Genomic DNA, 21,535 nt, shown 5'->3' with positions numbered 1-21,535 from the left:
GGTGTGTTTCCAGGGCTTTGTCAAGACTGTCTAACCCAAACAGCTACAGAACTTTGTTTGGGGTGTGTTTCCAGGGCTTTGTCAAGACTGTCTAATCCAAACAGCTACAGAACTTTGTTTGGTGTGTGTTTCCAGGGCTTTGTCAAGACTGTCTAATCCAAACAGCTACAGAACTTTGTTTGGGATGTGTTTCCAGGGCTTTGTCAAGACTGTCTAATCCAAACAGCTACAGAACTTTGTTTGGGGTGTGTTTCCAGGGCTTTGTCAAGACTGTCTAATCCAAACAGCTACAGAACTTTGTTTGGTGTGTGTTTCCAGGGCTTTGTCAAGACTGTCTAATCCAAACAGCTACAGAACTTTGTTTGGGGTGTGTTTACAGGGCTTTGTCAAGACCGTCTAACCCAAACAGCTACAGAACTTTGTTTGGGATGTGTTTACAGGGCTTTGTCAAGACCGTCTAGCCCAAACAGCTACAGAACTTTGTTTGGGGTGTGTTTCCAGGGCTTTGTCAAGACTGTCTAACCCAAACAGCTACAGAACTTTGTTTGGGGTGTGTTTCCAGGGCTTTGTCAAGACTGTCTAACCCAAATAGCTACAGAACTTTGTTTGGTGTGTGTTTCCAGGGCTTTGTCAATTTATTACAAAAATAAGCAAGCAAAGACCCATCGAAACAACATCTGATAAACAAATTTAATAATGCTTTTAGATATTTGGATGATATTTTGGCTCTCAATAATGACGACTTCAGTATGTATATTAAAGAAATTTATCCTGTTGAACTTACTTTAAATAAAGCTAATACTAACAATGACCACTGCCCTTTCCTCGATCTTGATATCTATATCACTAACGGAAAGCTGAATACTAAAATTTATGATAAAAGAGATGATTTTTCATTTTCTATTGTTAATTAGCCATTTTTAGATGGTGACGTTCCCTTGTCACCATCTTACGGTGTTTATATATCTCAACTTGTACGATCGCTCGTGTATGTAACAATGTTTTAGATTTTAACGAGAGAAATTTATGTATTACTGAAAAATTATTACACCAGGGTTTTCGATATCACAAACTAGTCAAAACATTTACTAAATTTTATCATCGGTATAAGGACATAATTCGTAAATATAGCTCAACATGCAGACTTCTTATACGTTCAGGTATTTCACATCCAATTTTTTATGGAAATATTCTTTATAAAGCACAAAGGTGTCAGTATTCACCTCAAAAACTAACAAAACCTTTGAATAGACTTATTAAGAAGGGATATAGTTACAATACTGTTGTCAGGTCATTAAAGATTGCATATTTTGCCGTTAATATTGATTCACTTATAGGGTCTTTGCATCGGAACTAAACACATTTATTCAAAAACCAGTTGTTGGCATGACACGGGTTATGTTCTTCTCATATATGTTATGATGGTATGATACTAAACCCCTAACGGGAAGGATTGTGCCTGATGTTCATATGATGAAATCATAATCTTTCAGTCAGTTTAATTGAAGTCTGGAGCTGGCATGTCAGTTAACTGCTAGTAGTCTGTTGTTATTTATGTATTATTGTCATTTTGTTTATTTTCTTTGGTTACATCTTCTGACATCAGACTCGGACTTCTCTTGAACTGAATTTTAATGTGCGTATTGTTATATTAATGCGTTTACTTTTCTACATTGGCTAGAGGTATAGGGGGAGGGTTGAGATCTCACAAACATGTTTAACCCCGCTGCATTTTTGCGCCTGTCCCAAGTCAGGAGCCTCTGGCCTTTGTTAGTCTTGTATTATTTTAATTTTAGTTTCTTGTGTACAATTTGGAAATTAGTATGGCGTTCATTATCACTGAACTAGTATATATTTGTTTAGGGGCCAGCTGAAGGACGCCTCCGGGTGCGGGAATTTCTCGCTACATTGAAGACCTTCTGCTGTTGTTTTTTCTATGGTCGGGTTGTTGTCTCTTTGGCACATTCCCCATTTCTATTCTCAATTTTATGTCTACTCCAAACAGCTACAGAATTTTGTTTGGGGTGTGTTTCCAGGGCTTTGTCAAGACTGTCTAACCCAAACAGCTACAGAACTTTGTTTGGGGTGTGTTTCCAGGGCTTTGTCAAGACTGTCTAACCCAAACAGCTACAGAACTTTGTTTGGGGTGTGTTTCCAGGGCTTTGTCAAGACTGTCTAATCCATACAGCTACAGAACTTTGTTTGGGGTGTGTTTCCAGGGCTTTGTCAAGACTGTCTAACCCAAATCACTATCATAACCATAAAAGACGCCATTTGCCAAATAACTTTGAATCTACTAAAAATTGTTGAACTGTTTAAACACGAGTAGATTATTTTTAAAATAATAATTAGATTTAATTTTTACATTTTGATTAAGGTAATGTTTAAGTGTAAACTTAGATGGACTTAATCTGATATCGTCCGGAAAAGTATTTCAGGATCAAATAACTGATGGAAGAAAAGAGTTCTGATAAAATGCTGTTCTACACTTTATATTCACGTGTCATTCTTCAACTTGTGTCAGAGTTATGAATATGAAACAATTGCTAAGAGATTATCCCTCAACAATTGTTTAAAGCAGATCAATTGATCACTAAGGGACAAGTAGGAACTTACTTCAACTTCACTAGTAGGGTTGGCATCATCTAAAGTTACAACACATATTGCAGTCTCAATGGTCCGTAGATAATGAAAATTTTCTGGATGTAAAGCCATCAATCTGCTCCTCATCTGTAAAGTATAAAACAACACCTATAGTAGAGGTACTGAGGAGCTGGTGTCCCTCACATGGATCTGTATGCATTTTCAACTACCGTTACTCTCCAACATTAAAGACTAAAATATAATTCAGGAATAACATTATCTTTTTTGTTAATCTTGTTGAGCTGATTAATTTTTGTGTTGTTTACCGGTACTCTCTACATAATTTGCAAAAGTTGGGTAAAATTCATTATTAAAGGGCTAAAACTCCTAGTCCTGGGGTTAATTCTTTCCTTACCTCTGCCCAGGGAGTTCTTTCAAGTGCTGTTAGTGCCCCTACACCTTGACCCTGTGGATGTGTCTTGCAGAAATCCTTGATTTTTTGTAACTGTTGACTTATTTCTGGAGGAGTTAAAATGTCATAATCTTCATCAACACAATCAAATGTAAATATCCTCTCCTTGTACATCACCACAGCATGTCTAGGGGTGTCTCCTTGTGATTCTAAAAGTAGATATCTAATTATAACTTTCTAATTATAACTTTTTGACAAATATCATAATTGAGTTCAAAATTTAAGGATACAAGAAGCTGAATTTACTCAAAGTTACTTAAATGAAGTTTATAAACAGCACAATAACCATCAACATTTGAGTTTAATACCTTTTCCTGTATTTAATACAAAATATGAAATAATTCAAAAGAGAAAACAAACAGCTTGATTTATATGAAATTCTACTCCTATGCTCTGTATATAGTTACTTTTCCTTGCAGACCTGTTTAAGAGTTGAAAAATCAATTTAGCTGACATGCCATTAATGCTCTGGTGATGTAGAGTTTCTCCCGTGACATACCTGTTTTAAAGTTGAAGGACAAATGATCAACATGAACCCCTGGTATTCTACAGGTACTATATGCTCTGAGGAATTGGTTCATACACATTTTGTTTCCTTTACTGTCTTTATCTATTCTTAATTTTTCTCTGAAAAAAAGAATAATATATTAACAGGAATCGTAAAAAAAATATAGAATACATCAACCACGAGCACTTGACTTCTCAGAATTTTAAATACAGAATATCCCCAATACATAAACCACTAGGACCTGACTCCTAAGAAAAATACAGAAAACATCAACCACTAGCACCTGACTCCTTAGAATTTCAAATACAGAATGTTCATGTCAGTACATCAACCACTTGAACCCAACTTCTCAGGAAAAAATATACAGAATACCACCAGTACATCAACCACTATCACCCAACTTCTCAGAAAAAAACAAAATACCCCGATACATCAACAGCTATCACTAAACTCCTCAGAAAAACAAGAATGTGTCCATAGTACACTGATCATTTTCTATGTTCACTAGACTGTGAAATTGGGGTCAAAAACTACCTTGACCAAAAACCTTCAACGTAAAGCGGGAAAGACAGAGAGATGAACAGAAGGACTGATGAACACAGACAAAAAAAGAACATGCTGCCACTAGGTGGGCCATACAAATTTAAGTATATGAAAATATTTTTAACAACTTTTTAAAAAATTTATTATCGATTAAGATCTGTTTGTTAAATCATGTTACATACCGTACTTATGCTTGCATGTTGTTTTTTATATTCATTTTACAAGATTTCAGTAATAAAAGGTTAATTATTTTATAATTGTGAAATTTACATACTGTCTAACCAACTGCCAGAATTTTAGTGATGAATGCAAAATCATGCCAGCTCTGTAAATCTGTGTGCCTGCCTTTGGTGGGTAGACATGGTGAATATATGGTCCAGGTCCACCAAAGTTAACATGAGGTGCCACTGGGTATCGACCCTCTAAGTAAGCAGCTGAATCCCACCAACTTTCCAACTGAAGAATTAAATAATCAGCCATGTATATCCAATTCGTCATAAAACAATAAAGATAATAATTTAGTAAACTATACTGATGTTGAAATATTTTTGACAAATTAACTATTCATATTTCTTACCTTGGTGTCTTGTCATGCCCAAACAGTACAATAAAGCTGTAGTGAGGCAAAAAACAAAATATGGGTGGGGTGGTACAAAACAAATAATAAATGGGTATTATTTAAATAATAGGTGATACAAAATGAGCAAGGATAATGTCTCATTGACAATTATGTCACATCTTCTTATAGGGCTGGTCCAAATTTTCCTTCCCTTAACAAATAATACTTGATATCAGTTACAATAAGACAGTTTTTATAAATTATACATGATGAATGTAATTTGGAAATTCAGGACGAGAATTCAGGGAAGATCCTTATACTGATGATATAAATATTGATATTTTACTTAAAACTGTTATAAATCAAAAAATCCTAATAGGCCATTTACATACCCAATTTCTAGAGTGTTTAGCCTTTTCTAAAAGCTCCTTGTGCAATTCTTTGCCAACACCAGATGCAAACTGTTGAACAATAAATTCTGTCTGCCTATATTGCTCTGGTGTTACATGGGGTTTTACTGAAACAGAAAATTATTTGCTATTAACACACCAAGGGTCAGGTATAATTAAAGCTCTGGTGTTACATGGGGTTTTACTGAAACAGAAAATTATTTGCTATTAACACACCAAGGGTCAGGTATAATTAAAGAATGTAACTAATAAAATAGAGAATAGAAATGGGGAATGTGTCAAAGAGACAACAACCCAACCAAAGAGAAGAACAAAAACATCTATCTAGCAAGTAACTCAGATCATGCAGGGGGAATAACCCATCAGATAATAAATGTCTACTCAGATAACACAGGCAGGGGGGATAACCCATCAGATTATAAATGTCTACTCAGATCAAATACATGCAGGGGGGAATAACACATCAGATTATATATGTCTACTCAGATTACAAACATGCAAGGGAAAATAACCCATCAGATTATAAATGTCTACTCAGATCACGTACATGCAGAGGGAAAAACCCATCAGATTATAAATGTCTACTCAGATTACATACATGCAGGGGGAATAACCCATCAGAGTATAAATGTCTACTCAGATCACAAACATGCAAGGGGAATAACCCATCAGATAATTAATGTCTACTCAGATCACATACATGCAGGGGGAATAACCAATCAGATTATAAATGTCTACTCAGATTACAAACATGCAAGGGGAATTACCCATCAGATAATTAATGTCTACTCAGATCACATACATGTAGGGGGAATAACCCATCAGATAATAAATGTCTACTCAGATTACATACATGCAGGGGGAATAACCAATCAGATTATAAATGTTTACTCAGATCACATACAGGTAGGGGGAATAACCCATCAGATAATAAATGTCTACTCAGATTACATACATGCAGGGGGAATAACCCATCAGATAATAAATGTCTACTCAGATTACATACAGGCAGGGGGAATAACCCATCAGATAATAAATGTCTACTCAGATCACATACATGTAGGGGGAATCAGATAATAAATGTCTACTCAGATTACATACAGGCAGGGTGAATAACCCATCAGATAATAAATGTCTACTCAGATTACATACATGCAGGGGGAATAACCCATCAGATAATAAATGTCTACTCAGATTACATACATGCAGGGGGAATAACCCATCAGATAATAAATGTCTACTCAGATTACATACATGCAGGGGGAATAACCCATCAGATAATAAATGTCTACTCAGATTACATACATGTAGGGGGAATAACCCATCAGATAATAAATGTCTACTCAGATTACATACATGCAGGGGGAATTACCCATCAGATTATAAATGTCTACTCAGATTACAAACATGCAGGGGGAATAACCCATCACATTATAAATGTCTACTCAGATTACAAACATGCAAGGGGAAATAACCCATCAGATTATAAATGTCTACTCAGATTACAAACATGCAGGGGGAATAACCCATCAGAGTATAAATGTCTACTCAGATCACAAACATGCAAGGGGAAATAACCCATCAGATTATAAATGTCTACTCAGATTACAAACATGCAAGGGGAATTACCCATCAGATAATTAATGTCTACTCAGATCACATACATGCAGGGGGAATAACCAATAGATTATAAATGTTTACTCAGATCACATACAGGTAGGGGGAATAACCCATCAGATAATAAATGTCATCTCAGATCACATACATATACATGCAAGGGGGGGGGGGGGGGGGGGGTTACCCATCAGATAATAAATGTGTACTCAGATCACATACATGCAGGGGGGAATAACCCATTAGATAATTAATGTCTTCTCAGATCACATACATGCAAGGGAAAAAAAAAACATTAGATAATAAATTTCTACTCAGATAATATACATGCACGGGGAATAACCTATCAGATACTAAATGTCTACTCAAATCACACTCATATAGGGGGCATAACCCATCAGATTATAAATGTCTACTCAGATCACATACATGCAGGGGGAAACACCCATCAGATAATAAATGTCTACTCAAATAACATACATGAAGGGGGAATAACCCATCAGATTATAAATGTCTACTCAGATTACATACAGGCAGGGGGAATAACCCATCAGATAATAAATGTCTACTCAGATCACATACATGTAGGGGGAATAACCCATCAGATAATAAATGTCTACTCAGATTACATACATGCAGGGGGAATAACCCATCAGATAATAAATGTCTACTCAGATTACATACATGTAGGGGGAATAACCCATCAGATAATAAATGTCTACTCAGATAACATACATGTAGGGGGGAATAACCCATCAGATAATAAATGTCTACTCAGATTACATACATGTAGGGGGGAATAACCCATCAGATAATAAATGTCTACTCAGATTACATACAGGCAGGGGGAATAACCCATCAGATTATAAATGTCTACTCAGATTACATACATGTAAGGGGAATTACCCATCAGATAATTAATGTCTACTCAGATCACATACATGCAGGGGGAATAAACAATCAGATAATAAATGTCTACTCAGATCACATACAGGCAGGGGGAATAACCCATCAATAATTATAAATATCTACTCAGATTACATATATTCAGGGGGAATAACCCATCAGACAATACATATCTACTCAGATTAGCTACAGGTGATTGGACATATGTTCCTTATGTTACTCAGATTTGTTTCTTACAGGGGAACATTACTAACTTGAGACTTTATTAACATTAGTCTTGCAGAAGTTGCAGTCAAAGCATTTTAAATTTATTTGGTACATCTTCCGTATAACAGTAACTATAATATTATTAACTCACAAGAATCTAAATATCTGTCCAGTGTATGTCTAAGATCTGGTACAGGTAAGAGGGATAATCTTAGCTATAACTCACCAGAATCTTAATATCTGTCCAGTGTATGACTAAGATCTGGTACAGGTAAGGGAAGTAATCTTAGCTATAACTCACAAGAATCTAAATATCTGTCCAGTGTATGTCTAAGATCTGGTACAGGTAAGAGGGATAATCTTAGCTATAACTCACCAGAATCTAAATATCTGTCCATTGTATGTATAAGAGCTGGTACAGCTAAGGGAGATAATCTTAGCTTTAACTCACCAGAATCTAAATATCTGTCCATTGTATGACTAAGATCTGGTACAGGTAAGGGAGATAATCCTAGCTATAACTCACCAGCATCTAAATATCTGTCCATTGTATGACTAAGGTCTAATACAGGTAAGGGAGATAATCGTAGCTATAACTCACCAGAATCTAAATATCTGTCCAATGTATGACTAAGATCTGGTACAGGTAAGGGAGATAATCGTAGCTATAACTCACCAGCATCTAAATATCTGTCCATTGTATGACTAAGGTCTAATACAGGTAAGGGAGATAATCGTAGCTATAACTCACCAGAATCTAAATATCTGTCCAATGTATGACTAAGATCTGGTACAGGTAAGGGAGATAATCCTAGCTATAACTCACCAGCATCTAAATATCTGTCCATTGTATGACTAAGGTCTAATACAGGTAAGGGAGATAATCGTAGCTATAACTCACCAGAATCTAAATATCTGTCCATTGTATGACTAAGATCTGGTACAGGTAAGGGAGATAATCCTAGCTATAACTCACCAGAATCTAAATATCTGTCCAATGTATGACTAAGATCTGGTACAGGTAAGGGAGATAATCGTAGCTATAACTCACCAGCATCTAAATATCTGTCCATTGTATGACTAAGGTCTAATACAGGTAAGGGAGATAATCGTAGCTATAACTCACCAGAATCTAAATATCTGTCCAATGTATGACTAAGATCTGGTACAGGTAAGGGAGATAATCGTAGCTATAACTCACCAGAATCTAAATATCTGTCCATTGTATGACTAAGGTCTAATACAGGTAAGGGAGATAATCGTAGCTATAACTCACCAGAATCTAAATATCTGTCCATTGTATGACTAAGATCTGGTACAGGTAAGGGAGATAATCCTAGCTATAACTCACCAGCATCTAAATATCTGTCCATTGTATGACTAAGGTCTAATACAGGTAAGGGAGATAATCCTAGCTATAACTCACCAGAATCTAAATATCTGTCCATTGTATGACTAAGGTCTAATACAGGTAAGGGAGATAATCCTAGCTATAACTCACCAGAATCTAAATATCTGTCCAATGTATGACTAAGGTCTGGTACAGGTAAAGGAGGTAATTTATCCTGATTACTGAATGTCTTCTCTTCAGTTGTACTATATATCAGGTCTGGATCTAAGTTACCTGCCATTCTACAAATAAACATTACAATAAAAACTTGTTTATTTTTTTTCCTTCAAATCTATGCCACCTAGTTCATTAAGAAGAGAACATTATCAGGGCCTTTTAAAGCTGACTATGCGGTATGCGCTTTGCTCATTGTTGAATGCCGTACAGTGACCTATTGTTGTTAATGTCTGTGTCATTTTGGTCTCTTGTGGACAGTTGTCTCATTGGCAATCATACCACATCTTCTTTTTTATATTGTGAAGTAGTAGACCAAGTTATTATTTGAAAAATGCAAAATGTAAACTTATTAAACTCTTTCAAAATGATTTTAATTTCTTTTTGATAAATGAACAGATTAAAAACATCTTGAAACTTTAGTGCAGAAAGTTGATTTGAAATTTCACAATGATGTCTTAAAAATTGCCATCAAATTCATCGTTTTTAAACAAAATAGAAAAGGCAAGGCTTTACACACAGAAATATAATATTGCTATACACAATCAACATTTTAATAAAACACATTTTGAAGTCAAATATCATTTTGTATAAAGTCCTGCCATGTATATAAATATTAGTGACAAGATCTCAAAATGAGGCTATTTTCGATAGTGATTGCAGCTTAACATTTTAAATACTCATAATTCTTTAAAACTTTTATAGAAAGATGAAAATTCTTATCATCATGTTTCTGTAAAAGTTTTGGGTTTTTAGTTTCAGACATTATATTACGTCATTAAGTCCTTAAATCTACATCAGTCATTAAGCATAGGGCTGCCCTGGACTATCTTAATTTGGATGAGCTCCATGTTATGACTTTACATTTAGATTATAAAACATGTGATAAATAATGAGATGAATATATTTATGTAGGTACATGTAGGGAGAATATAAATTGAATGCTTGGAAAAAATCAAGATGTCACTAAAATGTACTTTAAAGCCCTTTTAGTGGAGAATGGCCTGCTTTTTACGCTTAGCTGTATTTTCACCAAGCTAGCCCTTTACATGAAACAAAAAAATATTCTGCAAGAAGCTACATCATAAAAAGCATAAGCATAAAAGATTTATTTAAAGTCAGGTATAGTCATCTACCCAGACATTGGAATTCTGTGTTCAGGGTAATTTTCTGATTTTGCAGCCACAGATTGATCTAGAACTACAACAGTCATTAAGGTATTAAAAATTGACCAGCAGATGCTATTTCTTGTTTGATGCAGTAATAGGGAGTTAAGGCAACCGCTCTGCCATTTATACACATCAAAAAGGAAATTGTAGTCCTAAATTACTTGATGTAACCTACATCATTTACAAAGATCAATATTAGTCCAAATAATTATGATGCCTAGAATGGCTTCTATAAAAAAAAATCTGTGAAGCCTTCCTAAGACAAATTTAAGTTGACACAGAAAAAAAATAGCCTTTCAAGACGTCTTGTCAATTAGTAAAGTGGCATAGTAAAAAAATAAAATAGCCTTTCTAGACATCATAATTATTTGCACTAGTGCCACGACCATTAAGGCAAAAAATATTTTTTTTAAATTGCATTTAGGGTCTCCTTACACCTTCATCTATACCTAATACTTATTAACTTCAGTATGTTGAAGATTACAAGAAGGCACATACTAGGGAAAATAATAAAATCTAAACATGTTTACAAATATTTCAATGTTATTTTTTTTATTTTTGTATATATGTAACACTCAGAAACGTGTCCTTCCCCCCAAAGTGTCAGATTCCCCCAAACATGTCCACATCGACGTCACTGAACTGCAAAACATGTCAAGTTGAAAACACCGACAAAGCGTGTCATTTGTATAAACGCCCAAAACATGTCCATTTTTCAACTAACCCCAAAATGTGTCCATAACACAAGCGTTATTTGGTTATTGCTATTTTATTAACATATATACCGGTACTAATTTTACCATTTCATTAAAAATATAAATAAGGAACGTTTGTACTTTTTCAAACCGGCAGAATAAACTGGGTTAAAGTGGGGGGTGTCATTTCGGTTATGTCGTATGCAAATTGTAAGCAGACATGTTTAGTTACAACTGTACAACTGTAAAAACATTAAAACTTGCAAAACTGTTGTTCGCTCTAACTATATATGCATAAAGTACATGTACTTGCAACTGGAGACTACGTAATCAACAGTCTAAAGTTTATTTATACAGTACAAAATAAATTTGCAATTAAAACCGGCGTTGATCACATAACAACCATATTCATAAAAAAATGAATCTATAAAACCTATGCAGAAATATTTGGCACTGGACATTATGTCTCTTTAATGTGTGTCTTTAGTGATGCTTGGAACCTAAAATTTATTAAAAAAACGGATAACCAGTTTATGATTTGATGAGCTTTTGAAATACACACTAATTCAATTGGAGAACTATTGACAAAAGTGAATAAAAACACTGCTAAAAACCCGCCATGCAATATTCGGATAAATGTAAAAGGCATCATCGGAGTTATAAGTACAAAATAATTTACAAAGTTAACAACTAATTCAACTCCAGAATTATGTGTATGTTTGCTCTAAATGAATATATGAAATACTTTGAACTGGACAATAAGCAATTTCAGTCAAAAGTTAATTAATAATTACAGATTAAATTTGCAAAATTTTTTATGATAATCATAAAAAATTACATTTACCTAACTAAATCTGATAAATACATGTAACAACTTCATCACCTGTGCATTGTACCCCATCATAGAATTGCTGTAAACATTATAAGCGATTTTATTTAGGCGATACATAAAAGACGTGAGACATTCTGGCTTTAAATATTGGACACGCTTTGGGGAATAACAATTAGCACACAAGTTTGGGGGTTATGAAATCGGACATGTTTGGGGAATATTGAACATTACGGACACGTTTAGGGAGAAAATCGGGGGAATCGAACACGTTGGGGGGGAATCAAACACCTATGGGGGGGGGGGGGAAGGACACGTTTGGGATTGTTACATATATACTCATAATTAACATATTGAAGTTAATAAGTATTAGGTAGATGTAGGTGACCGTGTAAGGAGACCCTAAAAGCCTTATCGCTATTTGTCCGCCATTACTAGATATCACACAGGTTCCCGTAAATTTTTGACGTCACTAAACAAAATATATGACGCCACAATGGAAAAGTGATTGTTGTATGCGTCAAAAGTTCAAGCGGCCGGGTCAGCCGGGATTAGCGATAAGGTGTATTTAAAAATTTATTTGTTTTGCCTTTATCGTCGTGGCACTGCCACTGACTGCCCTATGAAAACTTTTGCAATACATATTTTGCAGTAATGCTTTGAAAGTAATGAAATTACTCAAGGCACTGCGTTTTTCAAAATATATCAGTTGTGGCCACTTGCAACTTGTTGTGTCTACTGGGTTGTTGTGATACAAAGTCCATTTCCGGTTAGTAGATTGCAATGCAATCATGTGAGATATTGTCGTCTGCAAATTTTTACAAGTATAAATAGCTTTTTCATGTTATCTGCTAGCTGCGGAACCGTAGCTCTTAAGTCCTTATGTGGTTTTTTTTACTATTTGCGGACCAACCGTAGCTCTTAGGTCCTTATGTTATTTTTTGGCTATTTGCGGACCATATGTCCGCAAATAGTAAAAAAAAAACAACATAAGGACCTAAGAGCTACGGTTCCGCAGCTAGTTATCTGCATAAAACCTAGTCCAAATAATTATGACGTCTGGCAAGGCTATTTTATTTTTTTTCTGGAGGATTTTGAAAATAGATAACTCAGCCTTGATAATCACAAAAATAAATGGTTTGTTCTGTGGTAGTTTGAAAATAAATTACCTGACTTGCAATGTATAGAAAATAAAAAACTCAGCAGGTCTCATCGAAAGTATGAGATGGCACCAGATTCTTCATAAATTCATCTTTTTCCCAATTTTTTTAATAACAGAAGTATAAATAATTTTTAAATGTACTTGAAATGTCTGAAAGTTGAGTTATATTGTCTCAGGAAACCTTACCTCACTTTTATTTTAACAGGGCTATAACTGCATGTAGGAAATTTCAAAACCAAACGCTTGTCTCCATATCAAATTGTGTTCACGGCCTTGCAAGAAGAAAGTTCTGTTTTCCCTCAGACTTATAGCCCTGATTTTTCGGGACCAATGTTTCTTATTTATTTGTCTTTTGTTCATTGATTGCCCTTCTGTATTCTGTTAGTGTTGCATTCTTTTTGTAATCTAGTAATTTTGTTATAAAGTTGATAATGAGTTTAAAAAAAAAAAAACAGCAGCCGCAGACTTAACTATGTGAATTCCATTTTTGCTTTATCATTCACATTGGTCTTTTGATGTTGTCCCTAGAAACTTCAGTCTTACACTGAATTTATACATTTTGCTTTGAGACCAAAATATTGTCAAAAATTATTAAAACAAAACTTCATTTTCAGATTATGAAAGGGTCTTCGAAACACCTAGAAAGCATGATTTTGAATCATTTGTTCTATAGCTTCTTGGGCCTTCAGTGGCTCCAAAACCCTTCAAAACAAATACTATATATTATTTATAATAAACAAATCATTTAAAAATGGCACTGGCTACGGTTACATGGAAATGTAACAATAATAAAAATATTATTGTTACATTGGAGACTAAATGCCGGAATGCATGGTTGGGTAAGGACCTGATTAATTACGAATGTAACAATAACTATTGAGCCACGTTACATAGCGTTATTGTTACATGAAAAACAGCAATGTACGAAAATATACTAAATAATAAAAGCTGAAGACATTTATTTTATTTTTGGAGCATGTTTAAGTCCGACACAGTTTTAATGAAACCAAATTCTAAGCAGCCATCACACACCAGTGATGCCGCATTGTGAACGTCTGTTTGGCATACCGTGCAATTCCATTCTGCAATATTCCTTTTAGAAGATAAGGCAACCTTTAATGTTTGCCATGCTTCTGGTGAGAAATACTTTTTTACTCTAGCACTGTTGATATTCTCATCCAATATTTTGGTTGGAAGCATGTGGTGTAGTTCCATGTCGTGTTTCAATATAATCGCATTGCCGTCCATTACGGATTTTAGGTTTACCTCGGATTTTAGTATCCAACTTAGCACTGCAGTTAGCAAACATTGCTTTTGATGTATCATTTTTTTTAGAGCTGCGTTTGTATCTATAGCTGTATGAAATTTGTGTCTTGGTATTGTTTCAGTTTCGTTTCAAACGCATCTGCAGTTTTAATTTTTTCATTAAAAAAAAAATGGTAAAAGGAATCTCTTCATCCATTGTTTAAAGTATAATGAACACTTTTACCAGCCCAAGTTCTCAACAACAAACCATTGAACTATATGTTTCGTCTTTGGCACTACTAATCTGAAGTAGTACCTTTAAGAACATCAAAACCATTAATATGTAAAAATATTTAAACATCATTTGTTGAATAATAATATTTATCATTTATCATTATTACAAGTATTATTTAGTACATATGAAAGAATTAAGCAACACAAATATAGAAGATTTTTAAAAATTTAATAAATCTAGCGTACATTGCTGTTTTTCATGTAACAATAACACGATGTAACCGTAGCCTCAATAATTATTGTTACATAAGTAATTAATCGGTCCCTTACCCAACTTTGCATTCCGGCAATTAGTCTCCGATGTAACAATAATATTTTTATTATTGTTACATTTCCATGTAATCGTAGCCAGTGCCTTTAAAAATTGTATGTTTTCGAATATCAAAAATATAGTTGAGAAAATGAGTAATCAGTCCCTTGCTTTAATGAAAATGAAAAATCTTGCTTCAATAGTGCAGAAAATGAATAATCTGTCCTCTTAGTTTACAAATATAATAACCGATCAAAAACAAATCCTCCTGCACCCCCCCCCCCCCCCTAGAATATCAAATGGTTGTCCCCTTAGAGGTAATAAGCATTATGCACACATTTCATTAAGTTTAGTTGAGAAAAACTTAAGTTAAGAGAACAGAAACAAAACAATTCTTCAATTTTTTCCCTTTTAAAGGGGCATAACCCTAGAATAGTAATCAAAGTGCTTGTAAACACTGAATGGTAAAGATTGGTTTAATTTATCAGTTGGTAGTAAAAGTGGATATATCATTGATTTAAGTTGATTCAACTATTATTCTGGACAAAGAAAGATAACTCCAAATTCAAAGAAATTGCATAAAGCATTGATTTAAGTTGATTCAACTATTATTCTGGACAAAGAAAGATAACTCCAAATTCAAAGAAATTGCATAAAGCATTGGTTTAAGGTTATTCAACAACCATTCTGGACAAAGAAAGATAACTCCAATTTATTGTCTTGAAACTGCAAAATTGCTTGTTTTTGGCTCCATATTTTGCCTTTTATTCCTAGACTGTTTACCCCTTAACCCTTAAAATATATACCAACCTTCTACTTATGGTATTACACATTGTGGTACAATTTCAGAACAATTGAAATACTTATATTCAACTTATTTTCTTGCAATAGATAAATGCTTGTTTGGGCCCGTTTGGGCCCTATTCCTAAACCTTAGGGACCATAACCCCCAAAATCAATCCCAAACTTCCTTTTGTGGTTATCAACATTGTTTTAAAATTTTATTGATTCCTATTTACTTATACTAAAGTTATTATCCGGAATTAACCATCCGTCTTCCGACGACGCTGACGATGCTGACGACGACGACGACGACGTGATACAAATATACGACCGCAATAAAAACTGTTAAAAATCAGATTGAAATGGTTTGACTCATCAGATCCACACAAAGCATAACTCATAGCTAATGGAAACAAATTATTGCGCTTCTTAAAAAGAAATTTAAAAACATACAAGAACAACAAAACTCGGGCATATCCTGGCGCTAGTCCGACCATTTCGTATAGGACACGCGCACTATTGAACAAACCTCTAAAATCGAGATGGTCCAAAGTCGAACTGCCAAATACGCGTATGTCTGACACGGGTACCATAACATCAGTAGTCTGACAAACATGATAAACACCTTCAACTGGTCCACACAACAAGAAAGAAGACTACGCACAAGATTGATAATGTCACAGTCTACGAAATAGTACATGAAATCATAGCAATCCCATCTGCTATTCTCATTCTATCAGACAGTAGAACCCGCATAAACATAATATCATTTTCTAACACATTTCAACCAAAAAAGATACATATAAATTTTCATTTTTTCCGTATACCATAACTCAGTAGAATTTACTGCCAATCCACAAAGTTGCTGTCGCTACAGTCAATATTTTCAGTGATCGGCTCAATTTATTTTTAGCCTATGTTTTAATCATAATTTCGCAAGGTGCAAGATATCATTTATGAACACATTAAATAGTATAGAGTGCCTAAAACTAAACCTTTAGGCACGGTAAACCTTTCTGTATGTCAGTACAACTGCTCAGAACACCATTGACTTTGATTTGTTGTTTTCTGTTAGAAAGATATAAATTCAAGGGGGATACTGAAAGTGCAGATACACCATAAGCTAGTAGTTTGTCCAGTAAAAGCCAACACTGTAACGAACAGTTGTACCAACAAGAGTAACTGTTTAAAGCCAACACTGTAATAAACAGTAGTACTAAATTCGAGAAAGTTTTTAAAGCCGATAGTGTAATAAACACATGTACCATCTATTGTTATTGTTGTAATTGTTTAGAGCCAATAGTCCAAACCAGATGTACCATGCAACTACATTAATTGTTTCAAGTAAACAGTCCAATGAACAGATGTACTAATTAAAGTAACCGTTTAAATACAATACTGTAATAAACAGTAGTACCAAAAAGTAAAATCACAAAAATATTGAACTAGGAGGCAAAATCAAAAGCTCATAACACATCACACGAATGGATAACAACTAACATATTCCTGACTTGGCACAGGCATTTTCTTATGTAAAAAATGGTGAATTGAATCTGGTTTTATAGCTAGCTTAACCTCTCACTTGTATGACAGTCGCATCAAATTCCATTATATTGTCAACGAACAAAACAACCAGAAATAATTTTAAAAAAAATGTCAAGATAGGGGTACAGCAGTAAACATTGTGTTCTAATTTCACTATAAAAAAATATGAAACAAAGAAGCACAAAATTTAGCAACCATCTTTCGTAGCTTTTTTTGTTATACGATTTTATTTATCTATGTTAATTCCCCCAATAAGGATTGAATGATTTTAAGTACTGTGACTGAATCTTTACCCTGAACTTAATCTTTTAAGCATATATTCTGCATAAATCTAAAGAAAAATTTCCCTTGTCCTTCTTGCGCTTATCTATATGCCTATTGTGAATTTCTTAGAGTTTAAAAAAAGAACAAAGAAACACAATAGGGCATATAAACAAAGCACTCAACAACAAACAAGAATGTGGCGCAAAGTACACGGATGCCCCACTCGCACTATCATTTTCCATGTTCAATGGACTGTGAAATTGGGTAAAAAAATCTAAATTGGCATTAAATTAGACATATCATATCATAGGGAACATGTGTACTAAGTTTCAAGTCGCCTTGGACTTCAACTTCATCAAAAACTACATTGACCAAAAACTTTAACCTGAAACTCGCACTTTCATTTTCTGTTCAGTGGACCGTGAAATTGGGGTCAAAAGTCTGATTTGGCTTTAAAACTAGAAAGATACCTTGGCCAAAAACTTTAACCTGAAGCGGGACAGACGGACGGACGGACGAACGGACGGACGAACAGACGGACGAACAGACGGAGGGACAGACCAGAAAACATAATGCCTCTCTACTATCGTAGGTGGGGCATAAAAAGGACAAGTCTTGAAGACTACAAAAATTATCATAGAACAATTATAACACAATGGCGAGATGTATAAGTTCAGAGCTTCGTCATATGTAAATTTGAGAAAGTGTTTAAAGCCAATAGTGTTGTAATAAACACATGTACCATCTATTGTAACTGTTGTTATTGTTTAGAGCCAATAGTCCGACGAACAGATGTAAATGCAGCTACAGTAATTGTGTAAAGTCAATAGTCCAATGAACAGTTGAACCAACTTGAGTACATGTTTAAATTCAATACTGGAATGAACAGTTGTACCAAATTCCAGTTATTGCCTGACGTACAACTGTACCAATTAGAGTAAGTGTTTAAACCAATACTGCATTGAATAGTTGTAACAAAAAAGGGTTACCATTTCATTCAATAGTACAGCAAATTGATGTTAAATATAGGTTTTATGTTTAATGTCAATAGTGTAACGAACAGATGACCAACTACAGTTATTTTATTCAAATCAAAGACATTTTTTTTTAATTTCAAATCTATTTAAGTCTCGAATTTGTATTCTTTTAAAACTTATTTAGAGGAGTTAGATGAAAATGAGGGATAAGAAATGAATTCCATGTCACCAATGGCTACAGACTGTACACTCATATTTTCAAGTTTTTGTTGTATCAAAGCTTCCAGCTCGGGTAAGATGTAATATTTAGCTTCACTCAATATTTCCTCAAGAACACTTTCTTCATTAGGAATGCTTGCAATTGCTTTTGGTCCATTTCTAAGGTAGTTTAGAATATGACGAAAATGAGTTCCATCTCTGTCGAAGAAAAAGCTGCCATCTTTGCCTGGCTTTGCAATATAGGTACCACAAAATAAATGAACAAAGACAGAGTCTTGCACATTAGTTAAAGTTGTTAAGGAAGTTGTAAACTTCTCTCCTCCTATATCAAGTGTGATTTGAGAGTCAGTTATAATGTTTTGTTCTTGTACCTTTTTCCACTCTAATTCAAGACGACACTTTTCTTTCATGAAGGAATCCAGGCCCTCTTTATACTGAACAAGCTTTTGTTTCAGTTCATCTTCTCTTTCCTTCATTTCTCGTTCTTTTTTCATCAGAAGTTTGTCTTTCTCGTCCGACTGCTTTATCTTGTTTTCCATTTCCACCTGGGTTATATTTGTCTGTGAAATCTTTTCATTTACAATATCCTTTGCTGTATTAATAAGAGTTGCTCGTTTGTCCAAGGTAATATCAGTTATCTCTCTTGTGAGTTCATCAAGGCAATTGGTGAAAATTTCATCCCAGTGATTGCTGATTGTTGCCAAGGTAACAATACTATCACACTCTCCTCCCAAGTCAACATCATACTGCATCCAACCATCAGCATCTTTTCTACTTTGATATAAATCGAAAGCTAAAGGTTCTATGGCAACAACAATTTGAACCTTCCTTTCTGTAAATAGGAATGGATCTAGTACCCCATTACTTTTTGAAGTTGTCTGTTGGTCTCTCTTGGATAGGAATTCAGACAGCCAAGTGAGATATTCTGATAATTTGGCAACAACTGACCCTGAAACTTTGTCAAGATTATCAAATACAATTTCATTTCCATTTTCTTGCACAATTAACCATAAACGAACTTTTACCTTTGATGAAAAAGCTAATCTTTTTCTTATCTGATATTCTAAAAACTCAAAACTGTCCCAGGCATACAAAGTAACTGCTCTATAGGATGATTTGTCATCAATATTAGTAAACATACAAGTAGAAATTTCCAAATAATCTGCTTCCTTTTTACTAAGTACTGAATGTTGAATACTACCATGTACTATTGTCATGTAAGATGAGATCACAGGATGCCTTATCATACTACATTCCTTTTCAATACCATACCAGGTGACCAATATTTTCCACCATTTCTCTGACAAAAACACATTTCTGTCTACTTTCAAATCAGACTTAAGAGGTGAACAAGTCAGTTCATTGGCAGTGGTTTCAATATCAGGCGAGTCCTCAAACTGCTTTCTGAATTCTTCCATCCATTGTTTAGAAACGCCATACATCCACTGATCTGTTGCATCAACTTTGTCAATTTTGTCCAAAATTCTTTTTTGTATAGAAATCGGTGGACATCTAAACATCTTTAAACTGTAAAAAAAAGAGTTTTATTTTTAGCAATTGACCTTTTTAAACCATTTGAATCAGTGGCGGATCCAGAAATTTTCATAAGTGGGGGCTGACTGACCTAAGAGGGGGCCCGCTTCAGTCAAGCTTCAATGATTCCCTATATAAGCAACCAAATTTTTTCCCAAAAAGGGGGGGCCTGGGCCCCCTGCGCCCCCCCCCCCCTAAATCCGCCTCTGTGAATTTAAATGACCAGAGTTGGTTTTACTTTTTTGCAGTTTGAAAGTATTTTGACTGGTGTATTGCAACATTAATTTTCTTCATCAGCCTTGTTTATTGTGGCCAAAATATATGCCTTGAGTAAGGCTTAAACAGTTTGTGTGTAATCCACCAAACGGGTAACCGTTCCCTAAATGAGTACTGTAACAATCCCTCATTTGAATAATCATTTCAGACAGTGCTAAAAAAATAATTCTCAACTGGGTCTATTTATTTAAAATGGCACAATATTATAGAAAATAGATCAATTTCTTCCACATGTTCCAATGAACCATATTTTTATTTGGAGTTTTAAATTTTTCTGTTAGTAGCCTTTGAAATAATCAATTTTCGAAGTTTTCATAGGCTTGTAACTTCTCAGTAAATATGTTAATTATGTATTCATATTTGGGAAACTATGCTGCATTTTTTCTTAAAGAAAATATGCCATTTAAAGTTAAAAATACTCAGTGAAGAAATCTTTGTTTTGTCACTATCAAATGATATCAAATGAGGGATTGCTACTCGTTTGGGGAACAGTTCCACATTTGGCAGGATTGTACAGATGTCCTGTCCTTGTTTTTTCAATTTATTTTCTTACCCAAATCGAAATTTTCGGATGTTGATCACAAACATAAGTTAAGATTTAAAAAAAAAATGGTTTTATTAGAAAAATTTCTCCATTTTCCTAAAAATTGATTTGAAATAGGTCAAATCAAAGTGAAAATGAAAGTACAGAAAAGGTGGGCGTGGCATTTTTTTTTCTAGAACAATTAAAACTATTTCATTAAAATTTCGGTGCACATTACGTATTACATTATTTTCACCTTTAACGAATTACAGATTGTCTCGTGTAACTTTTATAACAGTTTCCTGAATTGTATGTTTTCGTTCGCTTTAACGATCTGTTTCCTTAAACGGTCGCAGTACTTGATACCAGTCTGTGCTTCCTGTCAGCTGGTTTAGATAGATTAAT

At 34.4% G+C, this 21,535-nt stretch overlaps 2 protein-coding genes across 3 annotated transcripts in view; both read right to left on the bottom strand.

Moving 5' to 3' along the window:
- Nucleotides 1-12,888, bottom strand: part of LOC143065516 (peroxisomal carnitine O-octanoyltransferase-like) — a 31,261-nt gene extending 18,373 nt beyond the window's left edge. Inside the window, exons 1-7 of one of the 2 annotated variants that reach the window (XM_076239139.1) lie at nucleotides 12,738-12,888; nucleotides 9,304-9,434; nucleotides 5,058-5,182; nucleotides 4,381-4,562; nucleotides 3,555-3,682; nucleotides 2,999-3,204; nucleotides 2,617-2,730 (exon numbers count right to left, since the gene is read on the bottom strand). In XM_076239139.1, coding sequence (XP_076095254.1) covers nucleotides 2,617-2,730; nucleotides 2,999-3,204; nucleotides 3,555-3,682; nucleotides 4,381-4,562; nucleotides 5,058-5,182; nucleotides 9,304-9,433 — 885 coding nt within the window. In that variant the 5' untranslated portion in view covers nucleotide 9,434; nucleotides 12,738-12,888. The remainder of the gene's footprint in view (nucleotides 1-2,616; nucleotides 2,731-2,998; nucleotides 3,205-3,554; nucleotides 3,683-4,380; nucleotides 4,563-5,057; nucleotides 5,183-9,303; nucleotides 9,435-12,737) is intronic. The other variant, XM_076239136.1, reaches the window with a different exon arrangement.
- A 5,740-nt stretch (nucleotides 12,889-18,628) lies between these two features.
- On the bottom strand, nucleotides 18,629-21,529 carry LOC143065515 (uncharacterized). The gene is made up of 2 exons (XM_076239135.1): nucleotides 21,387-21,529; nucleotides 18,629-20,325 (listed from the first exon to the last, which is right to left on the bottom strand). Exon 2 carries the CDS (start codon nucleotides 20,316-20,318, stop codon nucleotides 18,756-18,758), a length of 1,563 nt encoding a protein of 520 aa, XP_076095250.1. The 5' UTR covers nucleotides 20,319-20,325; nucleotides 21,387-21,529; the 3' UTR covers nucleotides 18,629-18,755.
- Between the last annotated feature and the right edge of the window lie 6 nt (nucleotides 21,530-21,535).

Source organism: Mytilus galloprovincialis, chromosome 2 (genome assembly GCF_965363235.1).
Source record: "Mytilus galloprovincialis chromosome 2, xbMytGall1.hap1.1, whole genome shotgun sequence".
NCBI classification, from domain to species: domain Eukaryota; kingdom Metazoa; phylum Mollusca; class Bivalvia; order Mytilida; family Mytilidae; genus Mytilus; species Mytilus galloprovincialis.
Note: the sequence above shows the minus strand (reverse complement) of the source record. Positions and strands in the feature narration are given on the sequence as shown.